Source organism: Bombus bifarius, unplaced genomic scaffold (assembly GCF_011952205.1).
Source record: "Bombus bifarius isolate JDL3187 unplaced genomic scaffold, Bbif_JDL3187 scf7180000008193, whole genome shotgun sequence".
Classification (NCBI taxonomy): Eukaryota; Metazoa; Arthropoda; class Insecta; order Hymenoptera; family Apidae; genus Bombus; species Bombus bifarius.
Window position 1 is genome coordinate 1,398,948 of NW_022884501.1, and position 21,010 is coordinate 1,419,957.

General features: G+C 42.5%; 1 protein-coding gene across 19 annotated transcripts in view; it reads right to left on the reverse strand.

The window, feature by feature from the left end:
* The window catches only part of LOC117209721 (glucose transporter type 1), a 33,188-nt gene extending 13,246 nt beyond the window's left edge, over positions 1-19,942 (reverse strand). For 6 of the 19 annotated variants that reach the window (XM_033452029.1, XM_033452030.1, XM_033452026.1 and 3 more), the window contains exons 1-10: positions 19,238-19,941; positions 10,840-11,182; positions 8,237-8,966; positions 3,477-3,669; positions 3,092-3,202; positions 2,482-2,577; positions 1,964-2,124; positions 1,419-1,778; positions 997-1,228; positions 623-835 (exon numbers count right to left, since the gene is read on the reverse strand). In XM_033452029.1, the coding sequence (XP_033307920.1) occupies positions 623-835; positions 997-1,228; positions 1,419-1,778; positions 1,964-2,124; positions 2,482-2,577; positions 3,092-3,202; positions 3,477-3,669; positions 8,237-8,958 (2,088 nt within the window). In that variant the 5' untranslated portion in view covers positions 8,959-8,966; positions 10,840-11,182; positions 19,238-19,941. Of the gene's footprint in view, positions 1-622; positions 836-996; positions 1,229-1,418; positions 1,779-1,963; positions 2,125-2,481; positions 2,578-3,091; positions 3,203-3,476; positions 3,704-5,202; positions 5,503-8,236; positions 9,089-10,839; positions 11,183-13,556; positions 13,727-19,237 lie in introns of those variants that run through there. The other 13 variants (XM_033452032.1, XM_033452038.1, XM_033452033.1 and 10 more) reach the window with 9 other exon arrangements.
* Between the last annotated feature and the right edge of the window lie 1,068 nt (positions 19,943-21,010).

Consider the following 21,010-nt stretch of genomic DNA (forward strand, 5'->3'; position numbering starts at 1 on the left):
ATCTTATCATTTTATCAAGAATGGATTCGTTATGTGTCGATGCACAGAATATTAGTAATCTCTATAACGCAAATTAAAAAATAACATGCAGGATTTAGGATAGACCTTACAAATTACATGAATGGTCGGGAGAAATAAAAATGAGTATCTCGAATGCATATTTATATACGTAAAGTGGTGATAATTCTCACTGTCGATGCAGTGCTGCACTCCAGCTGTGAACAAAGTGTTAGATACACCTTTCGCCAAGGTGCATGAAGTGACAAAGCACAAAGAGAGACAGCTATATACAATCCACGTTCTCTGTGGCGTAATTAACGTTCTAAGAGATCTCGATTTTCATCAACTTTCTACGTTCGACGAAATAACTCTTGTCAATGGCAATTTATTTCTCTTTAGCTTTTAGCGAAAGCCGATTAGTATTTCCTATTCGACCCTTGTCGCTCGAATAATTTAATCGCAAAAGATACTATGTATTATCGTTATTGATTTACACGACAATACGCGTGATCTATCAAGGAATAGATACTCTGTGGTGAAAGACGTAACATTTACTTAATTAACATCGATATTACAGTACGTAGCATAATTAAAGCGAAGATGTCCTAAAATTTGAACTTACCTTTATGAGAAAAGAAATTGTGATGAATATTGAAAAGATAAACATGCCACCAAGACCGTATAAGTGCAGTGTACGCCTTCCTGTCCTATCCATAAGCGGGATGGATCCTAACGTCATTAGAACCATAATGGCACCTATGCCAATGGTTGCAAACTTGGCACTCTCCTCTGTCAAACCAGAACTAGTGAACAAATTTGTCGAATAGTAAAACACCTGAAACACACAGAGGGCAATTTCATGCGCTATTACATCCACTTTCGCGAATGGACCGTGTTGTGGAAGAGAAACGCAGCGCAAGTTCGTCGGTTGAATTCGAAACTTCGCTCATGGAGACAGTAGTACCGTATATGAAATTTATAGACGACGATACTTACAGCGTTAATGCCTGAAAGCTGTTGGGAAAGTTGCATGACCACACCTATAACGAGAGGCGCTCTCAAAGTCGGGCTACATATGAGCTCTGTCATCGATATTCTAGACTCGGCTTGTTGAGCTCGTTCTTCGGCTCTCATTTCCTCGATATCCTCTTCTACTTGGTTACTGGCTCTCAACCTTCTCAAAGCTTTACGGGCTTCTTCCTCCCACTGTTTGGTAATGAGCAAATATCTAGAGCAGAGGATCAAAAGAGAGAAGCTGTAATGGTCGGCGAGGAAAGAAAAGCAGGGAACAGAGATCGTCTTGTACAAACCACTTAAGTAGGTACATATTAGAAAACTCTATCGTCTAGTATCTACTAAAAGCCATTGCGACAGTTTTGGGAAGATGTTTCTTTATCTATACGATCGATGGTCTCTACCTTGGAGATTCGGGACAAACTGGAAGCAGCAATAACTGTAGAATGGCAGGGCAGATAGCTAGTCCTAAGAGAACAGGCCAACCCTCGTTTGTTCCAAGGATTTGCTCGATGCCCAGCACCTGGGAGACCAGGAGGCCCACCGTAACAGCGAGCTGGTTCACCGTGCCTAGGCCGCCTCTCAGGTTCAGTGGTGCTATCTCCGATATGTACATGGGAACCAGCGAGGTGTTTAAGCCACAATTGACACCGATGATGAACCGTCCAAAGAATAACATTTCGTACGAGTGAGCAATCTTTGTACAACCCATCAGGCACGCCCCCACGATGCCCAGCACGTTGTTTAGCAGTAAGCCCCCCTTTCTGTCAGCGAATGGAAAGAAAGAAAATATATAGATGAGTGATACGATAAACGATCGGATCATCCGATTACCTGATCGCAAGATACACGTTTGCACGATGCGGATTTTTAATATCGATACGTCTGGCGCGTAGGAAGCCCTAGCGAAATTACACGTAAACGAAATTGCTACGGTAATAGTACAAACCTGCCAAATCTGTTGGCAATTATCCCTCCGCTAAAACCACCTAGCATACCACCAATCGCAAATATGCTTACGGCCACGGAATATAATTTCTTCACGGAATCGTCTGAGATATCCTCCCCATACCTATCCTTGTACACGTCTTTCATAAAATTTTCAATATTCTGAAACGAATAAATCATATTTTATTTTAATTACATTAGGAACGTTAAGTTGTTTTCCTCTGTGTTCGTTAACACGTTTTCTACCATATTGGATTGGAACGAGAAGTCTATAACACATCGTACTTTGTCTCTTGTATTTTTGGACAATGTGCAAGCGCAATGGCAAAATATACTTTTAGCAATAAGCAATAATTGTTTGACATTTGTCTTTTAAACTGTCTATACGTGTGCGTGACGTTGATAGTGAACGTGTTAAGTATTTATGAACGAGGAACGAATATATTTAAATCGACCCTATTTATAACTGGAATATAATATAAATACAGTAAATGGAAACTAGAAAAAGGAAGAACATACCACTTCCGGCGCATTAATAACTCCAGTGTTGTATCCAAACTGCAACATTCCTAAAACTGCTGCCAGTATTGCATACGACAGGAAAAGTGTTAGCCCCTGAAAGCATCGAATAAAGCATTAAATTTCGAAGATTTCTATGGAAATTATTTTTCTTTTCTTTTCGATTGAAAGTTCAATCGAACGGTACAAACTACTTCAAATAAAATAATCGATGAACGCGCATTCTAGCTGAAACGAAAATCATATAACAAGCGAGTGGGGTAGAAATAATAATGAGAGGTGAAATAAAACTGCGCCGAACAACGTCATAATGGTTTATTAAATAATAATTTGTCGCTCTGCTATATAAAAACATACGCTACAACAGATAGTTATCGTGCATAGGTACAAACAGACGCATAAAAGAAAAATCAAACAGAATAATCATAACACAATATGTACATCACGCAAGTAACCAAATATAATCGATATAACGATAATAACGATGCAAATCGATCGGTAGAAATAAACAGCCATCAAAAGCGGTAGCAAGTTTCTTTTTGTACGAAACATAAAATTGCACGACCAAGAAATAAGAATCTTTTTTTGATCGTCAGAGATCAAGCGTCACCTGCTCCAAAAGCCTAAGTTTCCGTCGATGAGAATGTTCTTCTAGTCGATCCACGTATTCTCGTAATTCCTCTATTTCTTCTTTCACCTGCTGTACCGTATCTAGTTCGTGCTGCGTAACACATTAGGAAATACGATTTAGAAATCTGCGTATCTTAACACGCCCGTACATTAGAACGATTTAGGACAAAATATCCTTTTTTAAGAGAAGAAATTTTCATACGTGTATGTAGAACGAAACAACTGACAAATTCTTTTTTCTCGCTATATCTTTTTCTCTGTTTCCCTTCAATAACTAGGATAGAAAAGTCGATCGACATTCGTCGTGTTCGATCACTAATTGGTAAATTTCGGGATATCTCGTTGAACGTAGAGACCAACAGTACCTTGATCGCGACCATGTCCCGTTTGACCTCGCTGACCTCGCTCTGGCAAGACTCTACGCTCTTGGTGAGTTCCTGCAGCTGCGTGCGGATCTCGCAGAGGGCGACGGTGGTCTCCAGCTGGCGGTCACCCCGCTGCAGCTCGTCCAGCTTGGCACTCAAGTTCATACTCATAACGCTGACCTGTTTCTGCAGACTGCCCACACACACATACCCTCACGTGAATCTCGCTGGCTCGCCCGGGAAAATAAATCGACATTGTCGAGCACATTGACACACTAGACACGATCAAGGCTAACTATGCCTAGTCCCCTAAACAAGAAGTCCAACTACCTCCGCGCGGAAACTGCCGAGCCTTCAATAGCGTACGCTTACTGTACCGGGGTGTGTTCGCTCTTTCTCTCTTTTTTACTTCTATTTCTTTACTTTTTTTTTCTTTTTTACTTTTCTATTTCTTTCCTTTTAATCTACGTATACGCGAGGAGATAATGTGATTTTGATTATGATTGGGGAAAAAGACAAGATACTATTTCTATCGTGGTGTAATCACGTACACCATGTTCTTCTCTCGTGCTTTAAATCTCAGCGAGCCAGCGGTAGCTCGGCAGCTAAGGAAACGTTGGGGGTATACGAGTAGCGTGTAAACAGAGATATACAGACACATATATATGTATTTAATATATCATATTCTGTTTATGTATATACGAACATAGAAATATATTAAATTGAAAAATAGCACAACGTACAAACGCCACTAAAAGCACGTCTAAACTGTGTGTAGGTGAGTGTCAAGGTGAGAAACACTACGGTGACATATATATATATTTAAATATATATATATATTCTTTTTAATATATATATATATATGCATTATATATATTACATAGTTATTGGAGCTGTGCACATTAGATGGAAGTTTGTGAAAGTGAGAGATGGAAACTAGAGTCCCCGTTGAAGTGTAAAGTACGCTCCCGCATGTTTCAAATGATTCATCAAAATTTTGCAGTAAAAAAAACGATCATCCTTTGTTCCTTGTTATATTTTTCTTTTCTTCTCGATATCACGATCGTTTTCCCCATAAACGCGAGAGAGCTTCGGCACACGCGAAGCGTGATTATTCTACTGGCACGATGCGGGAATGTGCAAGTGGATAAGAAAAAATATGATTCGATGCACGCTTTCAATTCGAACGTTGCATGTAGACAATGAATAAATAATATATACGCACAGATCATGATGAATGATCAGAAATCTCTCGATCGAAGGAGATTTTAGCAAACTTATCGATCGATGTGCACAGCCAAGCAGAAAGGTGATCTTTTAATCATGGACGAAACCAAAGAAGAAAAAGAAAGAAAGAGAAAGAAAGAGAGAGAGAGAGAGAGAGAGAAAGAGAGAGACAGTATGTGTGTACGTGAGTATATGACAGAGTGAAAAAAGAGAGAAAATTTACGCAAGGCACGTCGAGTGACAAGTGAATAGTGAAAAATGAATGAACACATGAGCCTTAGTGGAAGTAGAGAGAAAATGTATGACCCGGATGATAAAGTGAAAACACAAAGAAAGAAAACGAAACATACTTGTACAGAAGGATGAAAAGGTACAGACGGGATAATAGAAAAGAGGGATTAAAGAAAATAATTAATTAGATAAGTAAATAGACAGGTAGAAAAAGAGAAATAGATAGAGATAGAGAGAAAGAAAGAGCAGTGATGATGTTGCCATGTACCTGGGAGGTAGGGAGACCATGGCTGTGTTCCGAAACTACAGTAGCCTCTATGCCTCCCCACTCACTCCTCTTGATTCAGTATTTCGTCTTATTCTCACAGATCTATTTGTTCTTTGCTTTGTTCACGACATATGTACGTACGTTGGATTATCCACCAAATCCAATCAATTGACTCTGAACGATTGCACAGCTTGTTGTCAAGTGGGTCCACAACCAAAGGTGGAGGGGTAACGTGTGGCGGGGGGTTTAAAGGCCGACGACGCCCGCCCCTGCCTCTTATCTCACTCTGTAAAACTTTACCTAGTTTGGAAACACAGTCGTGGTTCAGTCAAAATCATGTCATATAATGGTATATTCGCTCGAATTAGTCACGTGACGTCCAATTCTTCTAAAGGACAGGTTCGTCACGTGCGAAGACATTTCGTCTTTTTTTTTTTCGTAAATTTTTTAATTTCTATTTTTTTTTTTTTGTTGTTGTTCTTTTTCGTTCTTTTTCTCACGCATCGCCATGCGACGCGCCGCCAGCTTACTCACCCCTGCCTAGTCGCCCGCGTCCACAAGCGAGCTTGCAATTTGAATTGGGCCCATCACTTTTTATGCGAAACGATATCGATCGGCAAAATAATTGACAAAAATTAGCATGATCTCATGATAAAGTGATAAACAACAGGAGACACGCACACAAATAAGTCACAAAGGTGGCACATCGAAGTAACGATATATGAGAGTGTATCGATTAGAACGATGCCAAGGAAATATGATCGTATCTGTCGCGTCTATATGGAAAACATATACATGTATATCTATGTTGTACACGTGTCAGTGGTAAAGCTGTTTTCTCCTTCCTCCGATCACCAACGAATTTCTCTTGTTCGTTTTCGAGCGTGAATTCCATTACAGTGCATTCACACAGAACAACGTGGTTTAAACAATGATCGGTGAGAAACGCTCATACACATACTATATACTGTGCGTGTGTTTCACACAAACTAGTCGCGTTTTGCCTTGTGCATTCGCCGGCTGCATCTATTTCCCTTTGTCCCGTTTTCGATATTCTCCGTTATCGTCTTGGGTGCTGTTTGCGTACTTATTTGTGTACCTGACTTCGAGAAAAGTGACATGACATCGAATGGAACATGAGCAATCAGTGGTAAGCCTGCGAGCGCCGCAGCCAAAAGAGTTTCATGTAAAACCGTATAACAACGTATTACCGGTGTCTCGATATTACTGTTTATGATCAAGGGTGTGTAGTATGTACAAGTACAGGACTAGAGCGAGTGTGATTTATGTATAAATGATAAATGGCACGGCACAAAGCCTTGCATTGCATTCTCTGATACATAAAGAGTCTATGTAAAACGATAAGCAGGGAAAACGTCTGTTTCTTTTATCTTAATTCGTTCTATATTTCTTTTATCTCGTTTGCTTCTTTTCTTTTTGCATTTTTGCTTTTTCTCTTTCTTTTCTTTTGCTAATTCTCTATTGTGTACTCTCCGTTCAATCGTTAATTCAGGTGAACGAGGCACCGCCACTTAGGCCGGGAATTACCTGGATGCGTTTAGAGAATATCGCAAGTATTGTTGGACATTGAAAAGAACAATATCCATGGAAAAGGTTCGTTGGATAGTAATTCTTGTCTACGAGAGAGTTTATGATCGATAAGTAAGTGCTATCGATTCGGGTACTTCGGGGCGAATAATAGAGAGCGAGAAGTGTTCTCTTAATTGGTATGCAAGTCTTAAGAGCTTATATACGTTGTTCTACTGAACTGCCGTGGCACTAAGCTAAAGTTACTTCGAAAGACTCTTATTTAAAATAGAAGGAATAATATTTGAAAAAGTCGACAAAGTTCGATTAACCCCTTACCTTACGATTTAACTTCCAATAGCGCGTGCCATAAACAACAACAAGGTCGATCACACGTCGAGCCATTTCACGGTTTGGCTGAACGTCCGCAGTTGTGCAAATCGCACATATCTTTTCATATACAAATGCAATGTGTATGGTACAACTAATTTTATTTTCCAAGATGTTTGATAAATAATTACTACCAATTGATCGTTGAACAAGAAAGATTTATTATCTTAAAGTAAATAATAAATCAATAACACCGACGTACCACGTCTCTCACATGTGTTGTTCGTGTTTGGCCCGATCGACGTACCACGTCTCTCACACGATACTGTAGATTAAGGGGTTAACCACGGTCGCAACGACTTACTTAAACGCAGGGTTGCTAAGATTAATTCAACTACGTTTTAATCGCTGAAGAAACAAAGAACATAATAATTCTATATAAGAGCCTAAAGAGAGATCACTACGGAATATCAATACAGGATCCTAAGAAGAGAGGCGCTAAACTATGAAATCAGATGATAAAAATGTTTCGAGATATTCGTCGCCCGCGGGATTCGCCAAGATTAAAAGTTCACGATCGAATCTTAACAAATAACAGATTTCACTTTCCTTTGAGTGTTATTTCGCGAATCGAACGAATTTCTTCGTTTCGTTGAAAACCGGAAAAGAAAGAGATCCTTCACATTGTTCGAACATGTGCAAGTTCGCGTCTCGTCAAGGAAAAAAAAAAAAGAAACAAAAAGAAGGTGAAACAGATCGATAAGACCGAATGATCGATGGACCGGAAGACGATCGCCGGTGTCAGATACGTAAATGATCTCGGCCGGTACATCCAAACAATCCAGATAATTCTCAGAGACGTCGGTGGCGACGCCCATGTGACAACGTCTTCGACAAATCATTTGTACATCGTGTATAATTTTATTTTGAAACGTAAACTCTCCCTTTTCCGTGATAGCAGTGTCGCTCGAGGTCCGAACTCTGATCGCGAAGCTCGTACTATTCGACGATTGGTAGTAGTACGTGGTATAAAGAAGAGAGCCGCGTTATCATTGTACGATAATACTATATAAAATATATAAAATCGAAAAGACGCGTGGAGGTGTTTCACAGAAAACGTTAAGGTATATAAGTATAAGAGAGAGATATGTATGGTGGGTACGTCGGGGAAACGTACCTTACAAGCAACTCCCGTAGAGTGGCTTCATCGTCCTCCTGTACCTCTTCCTGCGTCTCATTACTGAACGTGCCGCGACTTGAGTGATGATGTTGATGTCGCCTAGTCGTCGGCCTACCGATACTGCCTGGTGGATACTGTCCGTGCGACCCGTGATGATGATGGTGATAGTGACCGGTGTTGGTGGAGGCCGAGTGCAAATATCGGGCGACGGTGCTGGTCGGACGCCCCCTGGTCAGCTTGAGACCGGTAACAGGAGGCGGCAGTACGGCGCCTGTACCGGGCTCCACGTAACTTCTTCGTGAGGCATACTGCTCCTCCTCCACCCTGATGATGTCCTGACGTCCGCTCGATGGCCGATCGGCCGATCTGCTGCGCGATCTCGCGCTAGTTCCAACACTTTTGCTACTTTTACGTCCGGCCGTGCCGGCGTTGCTGCTGGCGGCGATTCTTTCACTTCCTTTGCTTTGCCTCCACCAGCTGCTACCGCCGACCTGTGCACCAAAATCGAGCCTCCCTCTTTCCTCCTCTTCCTCCTCCTCCTCTTCCTCCTCCTCCTCCTCCTCCTCCCCGACGGCGGCACCAGCCGGCCCTGGTTCCGTATCCTGGGACCCCGAAAGGCCCGAGATTTCTTCGTAGAGGCACTCCGAATCCGGGTCCGTCGACACTGCCGCGCTCTGCCACAACTGGTTTATTGGCTTGAAGCCGCGTGAATCGGCCATCGTTTGAGCTACACGCCAGGACACAGACACAGAGAGAAGAATTTATACAACATCGACATCATCCTCCCCTTCAACGTCTTCCTCGGCTGTGTTGACTAAAGACCACCCGATGCTGCATATCCGAGGAATACTAAGAGCAACGAGCGATAAATTTCTTTTTTGTTTTGTCGTTTTCTTGTTTCGTTGGTTTCGTTATTTCGTGTGTTTTTGCGTTACATTATGATGATTCTAAATCGATTGATAAGCTTCGTCTAGACTTTGCACAGCAGCGATTTTGCGGTGAGCTTAACGTGTTATAGTTCCGTCTTTTTTTTTCCTAAATAAATATCTTTGCGATCGCTTTTTATCGTAATTGTATCGTGATTGCGATATCGTGAAAGCAGCCTTTGATCTTTCTTTGCTTGGTCTTTACTACGTGGCACGCCACGTTAGAAGCGTGGATACAAATGCGCAAGTGGTAATGTCATTCAGCCACGCAGGAAGCGGATTCGATAAAATTACACAACTGCAAAGAAGGAAGGAAGCTAAAAGAACGTCTGACCACGAATTGAAAAAAAAGACGACGATGAACGCGTGTACGCGTGATTCCACGTTACCGTGTTTCCTGATGATTCGGCTTGACGTGCAGTCAAACCGTACAAGTCCATAACTGTTTCATTGCAAATTAATCAGAACGATTCTCGCGTCAATTCGTTGAAAGTCTGACAGCAGCCAGAACGAGGAAGCACGATGATTAATTCACGCAAAGTTGCTCACGGTTTGTTAGAAACGTACATAATGCCAAGCCCGAGCAACTTTCCTGCTCGCTGACAGCGAATATTACCGCGAAAGTGCAGCCGTTTAAAGAGAAATAGAGAAACGTTAATGGGGAATAGGGAAAATTGACCGCTACTTTCGCCATTCGATCAAAACGAAGTCCCGCTCTGGAGCGTTACATGGCCGAACGACGTGAAACGTGAAATTTCGAAGAAATTTCAACACAACTTTCGAACGATCGATTAGAGCGAAACGAAGCTTATGAATTTTCATTCCAGCCGATGCGCACGTGAAATTGGAAACGATGAGCCAGTTACTGCAAGATCGTGCTGCAGTAATTAAGCCGAGCTTCCTGCATGCATCGCACTGGCTCGTCTTACGACGACAATTAAAGTACCACGGTAACGAGCATTATTAATATCGTTTACCGTCGTTAAATATATTCCAGGTCTCGTCCGATGCGAGATACCACAACCGAAACGACATAGATTCCTTCCATTCTTCCGAATAATAGCGTTCGACCATGCTTCGCGAAAATCGCACGTTGGAAAGATATCACGGCCAAAATACGGATCGAACGACGTTCGAATCTTGGCGATAACGATTGTTTTCGTTAATCGTTCGAAAATCGTACTTATCGTTTCGAGTATCGAGAATCATTCTGTGTAATTCGTTTCGCATAATTTATAAAATACGAAGGTAAAAATAATAGATGTAAATAAGTATGAGGGGGAGAGTCGAGTCGCCGATAAAGTCGTGCGCTGCACTTCGAAGCGTTTAGTGATACAGAAATTCTAGAAGCGAAGGAAATTGCACATAGCCGCACGACAGGTATGCAACATCCTTATATTCTGGCTTGGTGCAACCGATTACGGAATCATTGAATCGCATCTCGCCTCGATCAATTAACACCGTAATCTCACAACGGGTAATCTCGTAATCTCGAGAAGTAGGAGTAATAGGTTATACTCGGTAATTACGAAACAATTAGCTGGCTATGAAATATTACTGCCGATAAATTGGCAAGCGCTTACGTGCACGAACTATGAACAATGATGTGTATTTTATCTCTTTTATTCTTTTTTCTTTTTATTTTTCATTTTCCTGTTAACATTCTCGACTCACCTTAGACAATTCGCAAGCCATCGTGCTCGACGATGATATTATCACGCCACGACGTTTCTCGTGTCTCGATTTCGAGTCGCGAGACCACTCGCCACTCGGGATTCCTGCAATTTGGCAGAGACAATCGCCGTTTCTCTAACAGGTCGATTAACGTCTCGACCACGTGATCAAAGAAAGGTAGAAGAGGTAAAACGCGAACGATACGGACGTAAACGTAGCAATCAGTGGAATTTCCACCGCGGTACGATCACTGACGTATCGCGAGTACCGAAGAGCCACGTCCTTCCTCTGATCGTGAATTGTTTTCGACTCACTATAAGACGGCGGTATACACTAAGTGAACCTGTGAAAACAAAGAAAACAGATGTAGTGGTATCGGCAATCATTTTTAGACGATAAAATGTAATCGTGTTTTGCTCCGGACAATAGAGGATCGTTAACTACGAACGCTACTGTTACATCAACTAAGCGGAAAGAATGAAAATTTTAATGAAACAACACAATGAATGTAAATTCTATGCAGTCGATCGGTTCGTGTATTATTCATGCGGCATTGTAACAAAGATCATTTTTAATACAATTACAAAGAATCGTACAGACGCAAAGAGTGACTGGAAAAATCAAAGTGAGATGAAAAACGATCCTCTAATTGTTCCGAGCAATATATAAAATATCTAAGATTCTACGAAGATAATATCTATAACAAAATCCGTCGTAAAAGGAGAACTATACGATAGATCGACGAGGACGAGTTCGAATCGAATTCGAGCTTGGAATATTGTATTCCAGCGAAACGTAAGCATCCTCGACTGTACATTCTAAAGATATATCGTTATCTACCGTCAAACGCGTAACAAATAGCGTTTAATTCACGGTTATGCATCAAACTATTTCCCGATAAAATTGCGTAATATTCTTCTTTGCCTGACCGATCTCAAGGAAAATCATCTTGCAGTTGTGTCGGCTCTAAGACGAAAAAAACCAAGGAAACAAATAACAGAGAAAAAGAAATGAAAAACATGGTGAATCGAGGGAAAGAATAAGAAGAAGAAGCATTCAGTTGACGATAATTATTCCCCCTTTGATCGACCACGGTTTTTGTAGCGTCCATTCGTCGCTGGTATACGAATGAAAAGAATGCGAGTGGTGAAATTGCCTGAATGCCAGGGAAAGGATGACACGCTTGTTGTAGAAACCGTGAATGCGTCTCCGCACAAAGGCGGTCGTAAACACGGCCGAGTAATGTATAATTACAGACTGCAAGTGTAATTTCCAATATGACCTTGCTTGGCGACTCGGGGCACCGAGTCGGAATTCTCACGGCACGTCGTCCTAGAACTCGGACGTACCGAGACGATGTGTAAAATCGACTCGACATAAATTCGTGTAATGGACACGCGTGGAATGCGTTTGATAGCCGGTGAACGGAATAGCAGTGATTCTTCCTCGGTGGCGTTCTGACTAGCCATAACGTCGAACGCGCGTTTAAATTGCCTCTATGCGATAACGACATAATTCCGCTTGCTAATTGGCAAAGTTTCTCTCTTCCGATAATGAAATTAAACGAGCAAGGTAAACGAATAAAGTAAAAATAATTGATTTCGTCGTTTCGTGTAAAGATATCAAAGCGTTATAATTATAGTTTGGCACGAGTTTCGTTCGATCGACTTATATTGATTTCTATGGAAACAACCAACACGGATCTATGTATATTTATTATGGGTCGATACATCAACGATATATAAATAACTCGATGAACGTAAACAAAGTAACGGAATAATTAAAAGATAAATCAGGGACACGTTTGATTTTTCATTCGTCCAGGATCGATGTCTATACGTATGTAGGTACAGTCATTCTCGTTAATATTCAGACGCTCTTTAAAAACAGGAAAACTTCTTAAAAATGGATGAAACGATTTGAGCTCTTTTTCAAATGTTAGAGGAATTGGTTTACTAGTCAACACGCCAACAACAAATTTTCAACGCATCGCGATTGGTCAGAATTGCGAAAAATATAGTAAAATTCACTTTTTTCCAAATTTCTTATACAAGCCTGTAACGACGATTCGAATAATACGTTTTGTAGATTTATAACAGTTATATATATGCTCAGAATCGGTTAACGTTGCTACGACCTAGACGACGTTAAAATTGACGAAATCACAGTTTCTCACAACTTTCCTCTAATTGTAATAAATCTTAAGATTCTTACATCTTTCGATGCCTTTTATGACAGCTTTTGCTTCGATCGATTTCAATAAAACTTTCGACATGTTTATGACCGATGAGCCTGTAAATCTGCAAAACGTATTGTTTAAATTCTCACTACATTCTCATTATTGAGATAAAAAATTGTAAAAAGTAACTTTTACTATTCTTCTCGCGACTCCTACCAATCGTAGTTTCTCCAACATTTTTTTTAGATAACTAATTTGGTAAACTAATTCTAACTTCTCAAAGAAGCTCAACTCGTTTGATCAAACTTTAAAAAAGTCACTCTGTTTTAGAGAGTGTCCGAATATCAACGACAACAATAGCTAATGTACAGTAAAATTTAAATAAACGACCCTAAATGAAAGATCACTGAAATCCTTTAACTTTCTCTTTCCGTGTATATATACCGACCCAGGCTCTGTCAAAATCTATGGCCTTTCGAACGATGTGCAACGATCTCGATGCTATCGTACTTTCAGTGTGTAACATTCGATCGCTCACCTTGTATCAAAAATCTCGACTGTATCTAGTTCCTCGATGACGTTGAAATCGGTAACGTTCACCAGCATTCTCGTCACAAAACTCGACGTTCTTGAAATATTTTCAAGTAACACAAGGGCAAACCGAACAGACACCGCTTTATGTAACGACGAGCGAACGGAAAGGAACGACAGTACTAGTCGACGAGTCGCGTACTACTAACGCGTACGTTCTGTGTATCGCGTCGAAGATTAAACGAAATCCAAAGACTTTCTCCCCTCCTCTGCCGCTTGTTTCTCCGTCAGATCGCTTTCGTTCGCCGTCCTTGTTCCATCTGTCGAGGGAATCCATCCGTCATTGTTCACAGTCTGTTACGTGTCTGTCTTGTTGTCCAGTTTTTCAACGAGTTTTATAACCAGTTCCTTGTGTACTTCTGTGCTCCGCCGTACCTTAGCTGTCCGCATCTACTGTGAAAGATTAAACACCAGCGACACCGAGATACGGAACGCGCGTGAATCTTTCTTTCTCTCTTTTCTTTTCCCAACTTCTTTTTAACTGTAATGTTTGTCGCCAGAGATCGATAGATCTTCGTTCAACGAAGAAATATCGAGTTCGCGGAGTTTGTCGCGTTTCCTAGTTCCTTCGAGATGGTTGTTTCTCTCGTGTTTGTATGCACGTGTTGCAAAAAGTTCGATGCGAAATGGAGAATGATGTCGTTCGACATTTTTCACCGTCCAACGAAACGCGAAATTTATCGGTAGTAAAAGTAACGTATCGCGAGTCATATCGGACCGTCTATGAAATTACGTAAATTTATTGCTACCCAATAACAACGCGATCTCGTTCGCTATCGTGGGGATAGTACGGTAATTTCTTTATCTATTTTTTCAGGTGTGTTCCGAACACGCTTTTAAAATCCAAAAGTAAATAACTACAAAATGAATCTAACGGTAGGAATGTGGAAAATATTATCATTATTATCGATAGGTGTTATTAGTACGTCTTTATTACATTGTAGCAGTTATATAAAGAATGTAACCTTCTATAACTTCGTGTACCTTGGAACATGAACATATTTCTATTATCTATATGCTTTAAATCTTGTTTTATTATCGCTTTATTATTGTACTTTATATATTGCATAATTATGAAAATCAAAGCAGAAAACTGCGGTCGACTACACGATATTCCTGTTTCTCGTGACCAAAGAAAATTCCAGCCATATAGAAAATTAATAAAAGTATATCAACGTAGATGCATTATTAGTCACGAAAACATGAAAATACATACGAACAACGAACAAGTACTTGCGAAAGTAGCTTACAAAATTTAGAATAGCGAACAAACGACGAATAATGAAACTTCCTTAATCGAAATCTTTGATACGATCGTACCAGAAAATAAATACAAGATTCTACAACCACTCTGAACAAAAGTAACGCAATTCTAATAAATTTATCGCGTTCCGCGGTTCTACCAGAGAAAACTAGGAAAGCAGTACTGACGGCGAAATTTCCACTCGCGACTGCTCGCAGCGTAATAACGCGGCGTTATATATCTAAAAAGCATATAACCGGCTGAAAGTTGCGTTAAAATTTCCAAATAAGGTTTGTTGTTAAACGGTTTCAACGAGTAACAGGTGCACAACCTACATTCGCGGTATTTACGCTGCGCTGGCCTCCAGAAATCTCTGTTGGAAAATGACACATAGCGGATTATGCGAGGTGATATTTACGATCTCGTAACTCTGTAACATCGATCTCGTCGAATAAAAAAGAAATCCATGCTTCTCTCAGCGTTGTTCAACGATATCGATTTTAAGGGCGAGATCGAGTCGAGATTGGTAGGAAATACTGGAACCGATCCTACGAAAACTCTCGGTTATCTGCTGATATCTAACGTTCACGATGACACACATACTTACGTCTCCGGATGCTTGTGATTTAAATGGATCAATGAGATGCGCTTGGCGAAACGGCAGGAGCCAAGCTTTTCTCATTTCTGCACCATAGACGTTGGCATTGCGACGAAGACGACGCGAGGGTGCATTTAGGATTGGCACATCGCCAACAGGTCCTTCGGGAGATTTGCACTATACGTTATACCTATACGTATGTATCTGTACACGTAATATCGTCATCGTCATATACGTAAATCCGAAAACGTTAAGCCGTTTGTCGAGAGACCAGGTATGCGCATTTCGTTTGATTTCCATCGAACGTATGATGAAAAGGAAAAGGAACGAAATAGTCGGTAGAGCATCTAGTCGCGCATTAAACCGCACAGCGTGTGGAAATTGCGATTAGCGATAAAAGTGGGAAATAACGAGGCAAGGAAAATCGTCATCAAGCTCGACGAAGATAAGATAGGAATGTTAATTTCGGTTGTAGTGAAACAGGGGATTAGCTGAAAATACGAGAATGGACGATGGTAGTCGTGGAGATAAAAATTTTTACTTTTAGAAAAAAAATATACATATATATATGTATATATGTATGTATATTTTATATATATATACAGGTGTAATCGATCAAGCAAACGTGAAAGAGAGAAGTAGGTCACGAACGTACGCTCGTCAAGTTACGCTTCTTCCGTGAATCTTCAACTTCGTTTTAGCAGCAACTTTTCGACTATGGTTGAGAGCGAGATTTATTAATGGACATATCCAACGATGATTAATGTCTGTTTGAAAGTTACGACATTAAGGTATCGTTGTACACATGTACACGTATGTATCGATGAGCAGATAAAACAAACTAATTTACAAGGAAGGAATTTTAGAATTTTATCTTCTCTTGTTCTATTTCGATAACAAATCGCATGACTTAAATCGTCTTAATCCGATATATATTGCGCAAGTCTTAATCGTCTATTGGTGTGTTGCGAAATTAATCGCCGATTGTTAGTTGCGTTTTCTATCTTCGCCACGGTGTTTTCTTCGGCTCGATACAGCTACAAGATGAATTACGCCTTACGTTCTCGAAAGATGGGAACGTTACCTTAAATTAATCAGAAAAGTACACGCGCTTTATCGTATGCGCTTCGTGCACTTAGCGCACTAAAAGCAGTCCGTGTATACTACACGCGCTCGGATATGCATATGTACGTAAGGAATATGCACTTTACCTATGCATGTATCATAACCATGTACACGTATGCACACGTTATGTGTGCTTTTATCGACGAAGAAAGAGCAAAAGATAAATGGTATATTTTGCTATTCTGTCTCGGCCCATTATACATTGTACGCTCAAAATTGAAAACATTCGTTATCGTTGAATTTAAAAAGTTTTTTTCCTTTCTTTTTGTAGGTAAGAATGTTCGACATGTCGCGTTAGAATATTTCACCGCATTTAACGTTACCTTAGTTGTACAAAAAGTAACGACAGATCTAAAAACTTGACAGTTTCTTTTTCTTTTACGTGCTTTACTGAATTAAAGAAGTTCTTAGAACGCAGGTTGCTGGATGAAAATTATGCCCTCAATGTCTGTCATGAATCATTACTAATTCACGTAGTACTTAACTTTTTCAGAACAATTTCCATTCAGCGATTCCATGGCGCAACTCCAGACCGATGACGCACGAATGCATAGTTTTGCCGCGGCGTGACACCATCGAATATATATGTATATATATACATAAAGGTTCGACGAAAGTAGATACAGAAGGAAGAGTTTTTTTATCGGGCGTACAGAGAGTTTAAAAACCTCAACAAGAACGGAAGCGCGATATTGGAATTCACGGCGGTGACGCTCGAAAGACATCGATCTGTCGAATTCGATGAAAGATCCAAGTATCTGTATAAACGAAAGCGAGGAACGACGATTGGAGAAACGGGTACACGGTCGGTTGAAACTAGCGGCGAAAGGAAGGCATGCCTTACAGTTCCGATCGTTATCTAATAATGAGAAAAGAAGTTAAAACCGATAGGCGAAGGCGTTCTTTTCTACCGATTTCGTGCCACCGCGTAAAACGCTTCCACGGAGACCCGTATATTTCCAAGTAGCACAATTGCAAACATTGATTCGAACCAGAAACTAGATACGTATGATTATTTGCCCGGCCTGGGAGTATTATAGCTCGCGTGTAGATAACAATACGACAATGGGGCGCAGTTTGCGATCGTGTATACAGAAGAATCGGAGAAAATGTACCTTTACGTTCGCGTCCAAGTGGCCAACGTTCGATTCGTTTTAACAGCCCGACCTGCGGAAGATTTCGTCTTGAAGATAACGTCTCGATGATAGATCCAGTTTCAAAATCACGAGCCACGGTTTGCAGTAACGATTGGAAGAAGAGCGCGGAAGGAACGCGAAGGAAAAAACGAGACGAAGAGATCGCGTTTTTCGGAACGGGCGATCTCGTTCTCGTTAACCTACTTACTTTTATTCACGGCATTCATTCATCCGCTTCGCGCAACGCGTTATACGTATACCCATCTATATACGTGCATATACGTATATAGATATATGCAAGTATGCGCGTATATCACCGGCGGCGCATTCGCGCATTCTATACGGGGTAAAAAAACGCGTTTTATTACATTTCGGCACGCAAATGGCGTTCGAAAGGTAACGGCGCGGTCAGGTGTACGAACGAGATCTCGTCGCGACGCCGGATCTTCGTTAGCTTCGTTCCTAACCAACGATACCTCGTCTCTTATCGCTTTACCTCAGCAACCAGTTAACCCCGAGTTTCCGAGGTATTCGCATCGACGTTAACGGGAAACCTGGGCCCCGAACGTGCGATTGAACGACCGTGAGGCCGCGGCCGTGTAATCGTTTCTAGGAAAATCGATCCTCGCCAATTAACATGGGCGAGGTTGAGACCGTGCCACGAACCAACGAGGAACAGGATATATCCTGTGCCTGTGCGTGGACAGTCGGAGGGCAGGTAAAGGGAGAACATCGTCGTTCACCGCCCAACGACAGTCGATTGCATTCGTACCAACTTTCGACGCTTCTCATCGCGTGAACGTTTCGATCGAACGAGTAATCGGTGAAGGCCAGGTGCTGCTAGAATGTCAGGTAGAGAAAGGGTAGAAATATCGACGACGCTCATCGATAGGGTAGCTCGACTCAGGAACGCGGGTTGTGTTCGTTCCTAGGCCGATCTTGCCGAGCGCCGCGGGTGCCGTCGTCTTGTATTATCGATTGACGGAGGTTATGTGGAGTCGAGTCGCCGGGACACGACGATCGCGTAGAACACAGGACGAGGAATCCTATTCTAACGGCATACGCGAAACGTCGAGAGACAAATAAAATCTTTTATATCGTTCGCGCTTCTTTCCTTTTATCCTTGATCGTCATCCCCTCCCTCCTTCCACCCTTTCGTGTGACGTTCTTCGCCTCTCTCTCTCTCTCTCTCTCTCTTTCTCTCTCTCCCCCTCCCCATGCTCCTCCTCCTCGCATATACAACACAGCATTCGCACTCTCTTTTTCTCTCCTTGTGCCTCGATTTCTGTCTGCATACTTTATTTCCATTTTCCGTCTCACTCTCTCCCTCTTCCGTCTTCCTAGTTCTATCTCACTCAAACGTGAATCTATCCGTACGTTCCTCTCCCGTAGGAAAGGACAAGCGCACCGAAGAAAGAAAGGGTGGTTTCGAAGGAGGAAAGGAAAGTCTCGAGCTGAGCTAGCTCGACTCGCGAAAGAAAGGAAAAAATTCTGTAGAAAATGGAAACGTTTCGATGGACACTCACCATTTGGGATATGGGGGTGGTTAGACCGTCTGAAGAGTCGCGCTGGAAGCCTGGTTGGCAGCAAGAGCAATCGTGCTCGTGGCGTCAAAAACGACGGTATTGGCAGTGGCGAGACTGGCGATGGTGGATACGGCAGCGTTGACGGTGGCGGTAGCGGTAACGACGGCAGCGATAGTAACGGCAGCGGTGGCGGTGGCGAGGACGACGCTGGTGGTGGCGGCGGCGGTGGCGATGGCAGCGGCTACGACGACGTCGAGGACGTTGTACGCGGACGCGGCACTGACAGTAGTAGCGTTAGCAACCAAGTCACTTTCCTCCGAACGATCCGGGGACACCATCTCCTTGTTCGTCCGATCGCGTGCACAACCGACGACGATGCCGACGCCCGCACTGGCCACGACGCACTGTGGCCGCGCTACCACGAGTACCATCGTCGTAGTCTCATCGTCGTCGCCGTGTCTGCGCTGACACACCGATGGGGAATTAACGGGTGAACAGGCGGGACCGTTCCGTTCCAATCCAGTCCGATACGATCTGGAACTAACAGTGACTTCGAAGAAGGCGGTGGTCGTCCCCCGATCGACTGCACGACACCGATGCTCGATGGCAGGAGACGCCCCAACGCGGGGCACCTAGTTCGACGTATGCCGAGCGACGGCTCACCCCGCGATCCGTCTGCGCTCGGCCCGACTCGCACAGTACCGTAACCACCACGGGTGCTCGTCTACCCAGGATCCCCGCGTTATCCCTACTCTTTTTCCCTCTCTTCTTCGCTTCTCCGTTCTCTTCCGACTCCGTGCACTGTCGCTTCCTGATACACCCCCGCACCTATCTCCGTCTCGTTTTACCACCGAACGGCCACTTAACCGCGAAATTTTGAAGAACGCCTTTAATTCGTGCGTGTTCTCCTATCGTATATCGTTTCGCTTTCTTCCTCCCTTCCTTCCTATTTTCGCTTGGTCCGACGATTTACGATCGAAGGCAGATCGCTTCTATTAGTTTTTCGTTCAAATCGCGTCTCACGGATACGCGAAATGTAATCGAGTACCCTTTGAAAGAATTCTAATCTAATACAGGGTAATCGATCTTTCTATCTGTCTTTGTCTTTCCATCTGCATGCGTTATCTTCGAACTTGACGTTCGACCGAGTCTTGACGCGTCTTGAGTTTCTTCTTCCTTCGAAGGTTTGTCTGTCGTTTTAGAAGAATGTAGTTGCTCGTTTGAACGATGTTTCGTTTACTGCAACTCCGTAGATAGCGGAAATTGAAGGCAGGAAGAGGAAGAAAGGCTTGCGCGAGTTGCATGCGGGTTAGCTGGCCGGACGAAAGGTATAGAATAGGTGGACCAGTAGTGGGAGTAAACGTATGGAATTGTTTTAGTCGCGGGCACCAAGAGCCCTTTGGGGTGACCTGAAGCTGTCGGGTACTCAGCGGCAAAGCGGGGGGTTAAGGAAGCCCTTGAAATCAATAGCCAGTCGCTACTGCCGCCGCCACCCTGATCAGGCTGCTCTGCGCTGTATCCGCCGCTCCACTCTCTGCCATCCACCTCCCTTTTCCCCGATCCTGATTTATCTGCACGTTCAGGCCGACCAAGTCCTCCTGTCCGACCTTAGTTCGCAGTCGAACGTCTCGCTATGGTGAGTGTCGTTTGACGAGCTCCATTAAAGAAAGTCACGTGTCCAGTGAACGAATTTTATTCTTCAAGTTCCGCTCGACCAATCTTTTTCATGTTCCGTTTTATCTTAGGCGACGATAGCGTACTACGAATTTCGCT